Source organism: Sardina pilchardus, chromosome 23, assembly GCF_963854185.1.
Source record: "Sardina pilchardus chromosome 23, fSarPil1.1, whole genome shotgun sequence".
NCBI classification, from domain to species: Eukaryota; Metazoa; Chordata; class Actinopteri; order Clupeiformes; family Clupeidae; genus Sardina; species Sardina pilchardus.
Genome location: NC_085016.1, coordinates 11,462,963 through 11,473,352, shown reverse-complemented (window position 1 = coordinate 11,473,352; position 10,390 = coordinate 11,462,963). Strand labels below are relative to the sequence as shown.

At 41.3% G+C, this 10,390-nt stretch overlaps 1 protein-coding gene across 1 annotated transcript; it reads left to right on the top strand.

Annotated features, from left to right (window-relative positions):
• Positions 1-4,030: 4,030 nt before the first annotated feature.
• LOC134071672 (SLIT and NTRK-like protein 1) lies at positions 4,031-8,837 on the top strand. The gene has a single exon (XM_062528475.1). The coding sequence runs from the start codon at positions 4,270-4,272 to the stop codon at positions 6,361-6,363; it is 2,094 nt and encodes a 697-aa protein (XP_062384459.1). The 5' UTR covers positions 4,031-4,269; the 3' UTR covers positions 6,364-8,837.
• Positions 8,838-10,390: the final 1,553 nt, after the last annotated feature.

Here is a 10,390-nt window from a genome sequence, read left to right as displayed (position 1 = left end):
TCTGTGATGGATTTTAAAAGGTCAGGCATCTGAGACAGCGTGACTGGAGGAGCCAACATGCAAACATGCCAGTGTCTCCGCAGCAATCAGCTGAATCACAACACACACACACACGTCAGACAGAGACACCCTTCCACACTCCCACGAAGAGCGGCCCACACACACAAATCTCACAGCAAGGCGTAATGAAACATTGTGCGTCTGAGAGAATGGCCACACTTTGTGGAGTTGTTGGCTTGTGTAGCGTGAATCATCGTGCCTGTACTGACTGAGACAAAGAATATTCTACGTCTGGCAGAGTGACTTGGAATAAAGGGACCCTAAATGTTCTATTTCAGGAGAGACAGAAGAGCACTTTGGAACAGGATCATTTTGAATTTTGAATTCAGATAAGATGGACAGGGAATAAAGGAGAAAGGAAGACAGGTACAATACTTGTGGAAAGTCAGGAAAAGACTAAAGCCATCACTGCCGATGCTCAGACTTCAGACAAAGAGTAACGACACTTTATTCATACGGATGGCCTGATGTTTCAAATGTGATGAACAGAGAGTGCCATACGACTGAACTTACATAACGGCAACGCACTTGATATCTGTGTTTCGCTCTTACATGATCGTGTTTTATGTTCTATCATGCTTAGAGGGAGAAAGAGTGAGGAGCAATCTGGGGCTAGCATCACAGACAATATGGTGGCTTATTATTATGACTGTAACATTACTCTGCCCATTTCATAAAGCCCCAATAGTCTGGTTAGGGGACACTTGAATGAAATGAGACAGATGGGAAGCCAGTGATGCTTGTTCATGTATGCTTCATGAAATGTCCTCAGCCTGTCAGATAAAAACCATTAGCGGGGAAAAGCCTGATATTTTCAGCATACATATATATGCGCTTAATGAAGCAGAACTGACTCAAAAAGACAAAAACGGCTACATATTGTGTTCTTTGACAGTGACATCGAGAAAGCAGAAAAAGAGATCTCTGGGATTGAAATTGATTAAAATGGCTTTTGTAGATTACATGTTGTGTTTTGTTTACCCTCTTGATATCTATTTCCACCTAGATTAGGGTCATATTTGTGGCTAAGTATTCATAGGCAATATGATCCAAATGACATATCTTGGGTGGTGGGAAAAGTATGACTTTGGCATGCATGACAGTGTTATAAAATGTATGTGTATGAACACCTCATCTTGTTCAAGTCAACCAGTTATGAGATAATACTGTTTGGGACAGTTCATGTCAGAACAATAATGAGACAGTTACTATTGCACTAGCTTGTATAAGCCAAGAATACAAGGAGGGAAATTGCTATAATGCAAGTCGACGACAAGAGACAAGAAAGAAAGCCATGGAGAGAAAAACAACTGCGGAAAAAAAAGCCATAAAAAGGATGTCTATTTCTGTTTACTCATAACCACTAATGACTGAACCACACTGGTATACCCTTGGCACCTTACTTCCAATCTTTGCTCTGGGTTTGTCAACTAGGTTGTATTGACTATTGGTTGCTTAGCTTAACATGAAAACATCTCTTTATGCTTTTATAGGGGCTGTGACAGGAGAGTGGGCAGTTTTAGGAATCAGGCTGAAAGCAGACATCTGTTCAGAGAGATAAATAGAGGACTCCAGCCAGAACAAAGTTATGTATTGTTAAAGGTTACATTCAGTTAATAAGTTGGAATTGCATTCAGATAAGTGAATGACACAGTCTGCGATTCAGGGCCTCAGGCATTAAAGGAATTACAATATGATTAATGGTACGCCTCACTGGGGTGGGTGGGGTGGGGTGTGTGTGTGTGTGTGTGTGTGTGTGTGTGTGTGTGTGTGTGTCTGTATGTGCAGGAGGCAGGTATATTTCATTACATCATTCCTTTATTATCCAATTTTCTTGAAATGTTGACAGTCTTTGTCTTTTTTTTCCCCCTCAGGTGACAAGAAGGGTTAATACTGAAAGTTTGGAAACCCATGCACTATGCTTATGCCTTAAGCAAAACACTGTGCAAAAAAAATATATATATGGTCATACTGTATATATGGTCATATTGTGGATGTGACAAACTTAGGTCCAAAGGTTATGAATGCCAACTTTCACATGTTATTGCATATGTGGTCTGTGTGGGATATCTCTGCCAGGTAACCAAGAGGTACACTCTCCAAAATGTGCATAGAGTCAGGAAATGACACCATTCCATCCTCTGCAAGAGAGCCAGCGTTTGTGTGAAGGCCCAATCCCATTTCAGCTTTCCAAACACTCCATGGGATTTGCTGTTGTAATATTAAAATATTCACAGGTGACCAGTGGATCAAGAATGGCATGTTAGAGGTACAGTGGTTTGTTTAGTATATGGGACCTAAGCCATGTGTAAAAGGACATGGAGTTTTCTTGTGGCTAACAAAACCATTTGATTCGGTCATATCTGTACATCGACATATCCAACACTTGACAATACATATGCTTTATGATATATGTTTTGACACTATTGTTTCTGTTGGAGTTGTTTTTGTACCCAAGTAGTAGAATAATTGGCGTCATCAGACCTAGCAATCACGCTAGCTCATTACTGCAGTTCTGACTTTGTTGTTTTACTCCATTAAAAAAAAAAGAAAAACCAAATCACAAAATCACTTTATCATCAGATAAAAAGGGGAGAACTGGAGGCACACGAACACCCACCACCCATTTTGAGAAAGGCTCATTAAGGATGTCTGGGGAGAGGGGGTGGGGGTGGGATGTATTCATATGATGTGGATGAAGTCAGTCTGCAGTCTAACGAATGCTTGGAACAAGAAATGTTCAGATCAGAACTACATTTTCAGCCTAGACATTTCAAATGTTGATTTCAGACTCAGGAATTATTAAATAACTTTAGTTTCAAAGGGAAATAGCCGACACACGTCTGTCTGCCACATATCCACTTTAACACAGACGCCAAACGGGCTGTCCACTGTCACATATTTCATATTGTCAGAGAAAACTGCGTGATAAAATTTTAAAAAAGGTGCATGACTCTGAAACCAGACATAAAGAACACGATGTTGGAAAAGAGCCAAATCTGGAACGGTAGTTAAACCTAACCTAACCAGACCGCCTAACCAAATCAGCCACAATCCATCGTATGTTCTTTTAAACCTTTTTTTTTTTATTGAAAGTGGTGACGTATGCGGGCATAGTTTACATATATGCCCTTGACGCAGCCTGTGTTGGTACATTAATCGAAGTAGGATTCTTTCGTGGGCAGGATTGTTGCAGGCACGACATGTAGTTAATTATTTTACCGCATTCAACTGCGGATTCATTTTCAAAGAATCAACCACATAGAGAGCAACACCTGTATCCCAAAACTATTGCGATATAACAGCTCTGTTTTTTCTTTGGAAAATGCGTCTGGAAGACTCCAAACGAGGTTGTTTTAACCTTCATTCGAAGCGGGAATGTCTTAGAGATTGGCAGTGCGCTATGCGGTTTACTTTAAAAAGGCAACTCGGAACAAACACTTCAGTGTATCTGATTGTCAACAGAGTTGGACGGGAAATCTAATCGGAAACAGAGGCTATAAAATCTAAAACTGAGGGGAGAGACAAAGACAGTCTAAACATATCGACGGCTTTTAATGTGAACATTTTAACACTTGCCCTGTATGTGGATTGATTTTTTTTTCAGCATTCCCTCACCCGATGGATTTTTGCCATTGCAGCTCAGCAGAGGGTGTCAGATCTTCCAGTGAGCACCAGGCTGGAACGAACGGAGCCTCTTGGTTACCTTCTTCGCAATTCAAAATCGGAAAAAGACAGTAGTGGAGACACAGGAAGACACCGAATGATGTGAGGATTCTGAGGTATCTTTTTGCCATGCATAGTGATCAGCATTAAATCTTCGGGGTGTGAATTCAGCACCAAGGGAGAAAGAACAGCACCTCGCTGCATGCGTCGCACCATAAGAAAATCACGGATTTGTAAAATTGCAAGGTCAGTCATCGAAAACCTTAAGTCAAATTTAATGATGGGTGAAGTAACGTATTGTTGCTTTGGGTCATTTTCTAAAATCTTGATGGGGGATTGAACAAAAGGATTCTCTTGAGCTGCATCTTATGGTCAGTTTTACCAGCCTACGCCTGGACATAGCCAGCTATATGGACATGGATATAATTACGGACTGTCGTCTTGTTTTTTAAGAGTGGTGAATCTTTTTGGAATCCCAAACGCATATCCACTCGCTGATTGCATTCATGTCTTGAAATCGGGGATGAATTGTTCGTATTGAAAATGCTTCTTTGGATTGTGTTGCTGAAGGCGGCTCTTTGTGTTGCTATTGGAAATGTTACAAGGGACGTTTGTAAGGAGCAGATCTGCTCCTGCAATGCAATAGAAGGCGATCTGCACATTGACTGTGAAAAGAGGAGCTTCAGCAATCTCCATCATTTGACTGGTCCGAGTTCCCAGTTTTATCATTTATTACTCCACGGGAATTCTTTGTCCAGACTTTTCCCCAATGAGTTTGCTAACTTTTACAATGCTGTCAGCTTACATTTGGAGAACAACGGCTTACACGACATTGTCCCTGGCGCCTTTCTCGGACTGCAGCTTGTCAAACGGCTGCACATAAACAACAACAAAATACGGTCTTTTAAAAAGAACACGTTCCTTGGTTTAGACGACTTGGAATATCTCCAAGCTGATTTTAATCTACTGAGAGACATTGACCCATCTGTGTTCAGGGACTTAAGTAAACTTGAAGTTTTGATCCTAAACGACAACCTTATAACAGCACTTCCTATAAATGTGTTTCAACACGTACCCATTACGCACCTTGACCTACGGGGAAATCGAATAAAAACGTTGCCTTATGAAGGAATTCTAGAACAAATACCTGGCATAGTAGAGGTTTTATTGGAGGACAACCCCTGGGACTGTGACTGTGATCTGGTGTCTCTAAAGGAATGGCTGGAGAATATCCCACAAAACGCTCTTATCGGGAGTGTCCTTTGCGAGGCACCGACACGACTGCAGGGAAGGGACTTAAACGAGACATCAGAGGCAGACCTGTGCCCTTCAAAGAGCGGGATAGACTCGGGCATGGATGCACCTCCCACCCAAGACGAGATCTCCGATCCTGGACCCAGTCCAACGCCTTTTCAAACCGGTGGTGACACAGAATCCGAATCTCCGGGAAATAGGCATAAGGGGCCCCTGAAATCAGGCGAAAACTGGCAGCGAAACCCACAGAAAACGAAACCCACTGCTATGGCAACGGGGACAGGGGAGAAGGACCAGCTGTCCAACGCATCCTGTCCCCACTCATGCAGCTGCAAACTGATCGGGACCAGACAAGGACTCGGGGTCAACTGCGAGGGCAGGAAAATAGAAAGCGTGGTCAATTTAAAACCTAAACCCATTATTGCGCACGAGCTGAATCTGCGTGACAACAACATTCACACTGTGAGAAAGAACCACCTCAAAGGCTACAACAGCCTTAATTTACTTGATTTGGGGGGGAACAACATAAAAATGCTAGAAAATGGCACTTTCCAAAATCTCACTGAATTAAGGTGGCTGTACATGGACAAAAACTACCTGGATACATTAATGGCGGAAATGTTTGTGGGACTGCAGAATTTGGAATATCTCAGTTTGGAATATAATGACATTCAGCTCATCATGGCCGGCTCCTTCAGTCCCATGCCTAATTTGAGGGTCCTATTTCTTAACAACAACTTGCTTAAATCTCTACCTGTGGATGTGTTTCAAGGGGTGGCTTTGTCCAAAATCAGCCTGCACAACAATTATTTCACATATCTCCCAGTGCCTGGGGTTTTAGATCAGCTCAACTCCATTATACAAATTGATTTGCATGGAAACCCGTGGGATTGCTCATGTAAGATTGTTCCTTTCAAACAGTGGGCAGCTAAACTTGGGCCAGACGTCATTGTAAGTGATCTAAAATGCGAGTCCCCACCGGAGTCTTGGGCGCGGGATTTTCGGCACATTAGAAATGAGCTACTGTGTCCACGGCTCAAAGACAACATCTCTCCCACCTCTCCCTCCAAGAACAGCACTTTCCCTGTAGACACGGGGACACGGTCCAACAACTATCTGGAACCCAGCAGAGTATCCATCTCTGTACTGGTGCCTGGTTTGCTGCTGGTCTTTGTCACGTCGGCGTTTACTGTTGTGGGAATGCTCGTCTTTATCTTACGGAATCGTAAACGATCAAAGCGAAGAGATGGCAACTCCTCGGCCTCAGAGATAAATTCTCTACAGACTGTATGCGACAGCTCAGCTTACTGGCATAGTGGATTCAACGCAGACGCACCGCATAGGAATTATGACTGTGGAGCCCACTCCCTTTCTGACAAGTAACGTTATGCTTAAACATCTAAGGACAGCTCATGCTGGAATACAAACTAGAGAAATAAGCAAATAAACTGCGTGCCATGAAAAAAAGTGAAACGACTGAGAGGAAAAGACGCATTGCCTACTTCAAAGCTTCTTAGTCGCTTCTTTCGGAATTAGCCTATTTTTTTGTGTTCTCCGGTTGACTGTAGTTGTCAACGAGCCTCTGCTACAGAACTAAGTGTAATATATGTAAAGATCCCCTCCCCCTACCCAGTACAGACATTTGCCGCAATCAGACCGAACATCAGAGGAAGGAGGACTTGGAAATGGTGCACGAGCATGAATGTAATGTAAATAAAACTGTATCATATCTGCATGATTCGCATGGTCTCAACACACACTGGGATCCATACCATAGTTACAAAGAAACAAACTCGAACCTTCTTTCGTGTTATCAATATAAATATATATAAATATAAAACTATATATGAATATATTCAAAGTGCCATTTCTCTATTTTTTGTGACAAAACGCAGTTAGGATTTGTATTTGTTGTTTTATTCTGTTATCAAGCGGAAATGAACAAAAAAGATGGGAGGAAACTTGTAAATGCATGTTCTTTCTGTTTATCATTTGATTGTTGATTGATATCAGGATTATTTATACTTTTCGCAGACTTTGGACATCTGCTGCGTCACCTCCTTATGAATGTAAAATGTGTTATCTTATGGTGTGCCAATTGTTGACATTCAGATAGGCTATATGGGACGCAGACAAGCATGACCAACTAACGTCACTCCAGTGCTTATGCTGCGAAGTTAATGTAGCCACAAACGATTCCTGATTTTGTGTGGTTATGGGTTGCAATGGATGAAATGATACTGTCTGCCAGAGAAGGGATAGACACGATGGTTTTGTAATGGCCTATTTTTCAAAAGTAAAGTGTTTTCAATTAAAGCAATGTTTCGGTATGTGCAGAGTCAGGAACAGGTAATGGTACAAGTACTGGGTGCGACTAGAATGCTTTTTTATGATCATAAAGAAGTGCTCCCCCACGAAGACTATTATCCACTTTAACTATTGTGAGCTTTTGTAAAGCCATCTATTTCGTCCAAATATGTCAAAATGAAATGACATTTTATAACTAACATGTCCGTAATGTAGAGCAGGAAGTGTATATATGTAACAGAAACATGAGACACGTCAAGGGAAACAGCCCACTGCATTTGACTTGTGCCAGAGAGGCGGATGAGAGGGACCGCTATTCTGGAGAAGTTCCTCTCAAGGTGTCGCTGTTGTATCTCCGCCGTTCAAATGATGAGAGCAAAAGGTGTAGTGAGGTGGGATAGAGTCTGCAGCTTGGCTCTTGTCATGAAAGAATGCATGGACAATGAATACGTGCATCGGGATCTGCGCCAGCATAAGCGAGAGAATTATCAAGATTTGCGTCGTCGAGTATTTTTAAGATTACATTTTACAAACAAATACATGTATAGAGAAAAAAAAACGCAAGGAAGTACCATCAAAGATAGTGTCTGATAACTCACTGCTGATATTCACTTGTTCTGCATTTTCATTTTTTTGTCAGTAATCTTACATCTATTTTTATGTTGTATTTATTTGTTTTTATTTTGTATGAATGAATGAGACCAGCCTGCCCACGATATGTTTTCAATTGAAAGGTCAGATATGTGTGGTGGTTTGAGATAACTCGAAAGAGATCTTACGTGATGTAATAGGGGGAATATGGATGCCTCCTATGGATTGTGGTCTGTATGAAGGAACAGGTGTTAAGACCTATACGGCATAGACTATTGGTTTCATTGTGGGCTCAGACACATTGGATTGAGTGGGGAAGAAGACCTTTGCTTTATCAAAGCATTTCTTTATTCTTGAAGCAGGAAACATCAGATTAATAAGGCACTTTCCTGTCATTTTTTGAAATACAGCTGGACATATTGCTGAAATCAGATAGGTTATCATGGGAAACACTGACAGATGCACCTACACGCAGACAGACAGACAGATACACAAACACACACACACACACACACACACACACACACACACACACACACACACACACAGACGTAGACACAGAAAAACACACATACTCGAGCACACACAGACACAGACGTGTACGCACACACACACACACACACACACACACACACACACACACACACACACACACACACACACACACACACACACACACACACACACGTCTTTACTGTGGAAATTGAAGCCTGACCTTCGGATCTATTATTTCTGTGACAACTTTGTTTTTTGCGGGGGCTGGCCATCACTCCAAGCCGACTGCACATCACGAGGGGAGATAATTATCTGTCTTACTGTGTAATGTGGTACCACAGCTCATCTATTATTTGTTGCAGCATTCTCAATGATGTGTCTCAGAATGACATTTCTATGCTTTGCTACATTCGACCTGCCTACTTTTTTTTTTTTTTTTTTTTTTTTAAATAAAAATGTGGTTGAGGTGGAGTAACTACTTGTTTTGAGGGCATTTTATTCTCTTTGCACTTCATGTGTGATCCCTTGCTCTGGCGAAACGGTTAAAGGGTTTTTGTCATGCACTATTTATATGCATATTTAACATGTTAATCTGTGGGGGCACGACGAGGGACGAAAAGCCATGCCTGATACAGTATGTTCATTTGTGTTGTGACTCAAAATGGCCAAAAATGCACGTCATGATGGTATGAAATTAAGAGGGGGAAAAAAGGCTGTCTTTAAGCTCCAGTCACAGCGGTATTTAGCTGTCAAGTTAATAAATGCTGAGGTTGAGACAAGGGCATGGACAGCTGATGGAGAGGGCAAGGCATACAGGGTTCAACATATGTTGGATATGTAAGCACACCGCTGCGGTTCGTCGTATTCAGCAAAGCACAATGTGTTACAAGACAGGCTGATAGGGGGTGGTGAGCCTAGTGTACATAAGACATGGTTATCTATAGTGTGCATAAGATGTGGTTTATCTATAGTGCACATAAGACGTGGTTAGCCTATAGTGTACATAAGATGTGGTTTATCTATGTTGGACATAAGATGTGGTTTTATCTATATTGTACATAAGATGTGGTTTATCTAGTGTAAATAAGACGTGGTTATCTATAGCGGACACACGATGTGGTTTATCTATATTGTACATAAGATGTGGTTTATCTATATTGTACATAAGATGTGGTTTATCTATATTGTACATAAGATATGGTTTATCTAGTGTAAATAAGACGTGGTTATCTATAGCGGACACAAGATGTGGTTGCCTATTGTGCGCATTAGATGTAGCTGATCTATAGTGTAAAGAAGATGTGGCTGATAGTGTACATACTGTAAGATGTGGCTGATCTACATGTATAGTGTACATAAGACGTGGTTACCTATAGTGTAGGCCTACATAAGATGTGGCTGATCTATAGTGCACATAAGACGTGGTTATCTATAGTGTACATAAGATGTGGTTAGTCTAAAGTGTACAAAAGATGCGGTTAGTCTAAAGTGTACAAAATATGTGGTTAGTCTAAAGTGTACAAAATATGTGGTTAGTCACTACAGACAATTGACATGTTCAGTATTTGATGGGGACAATAGAGATCATAAACTATCACTCATGTTTATCATGTTTTGATGTTGCCTGCTAGCCTGTTCTATCGCTGTATTATTTTATGGAAGTTTGTGTTGTGCATTCATGGAGAACTACACATGGAACTAGGTGCATTTTGTTTTGTTAAATGTAGGTCAGTGCTGTATGCAGGTGCCTAGATATCTCTCTCTCTCTCTCTCTCGCTCTCTCTCTATCAGTCTTTGTAATCTGGTTGGCAATCAGTGACTTGTTCAATTACTATGTTCAGGCAACAATAACAACACACTATTGATTCTACCAATGCAGTCACCACTAGGCCTACTATTATTTGATGATGATGATGTTGATGAAGAAGAAGAAGATGATTTGCAATAGCTGCAACAGCTACACTAGTCAGTCCAATTTGATGGGCATATACAGTATATTCTAAGTCATTTTCAGCAA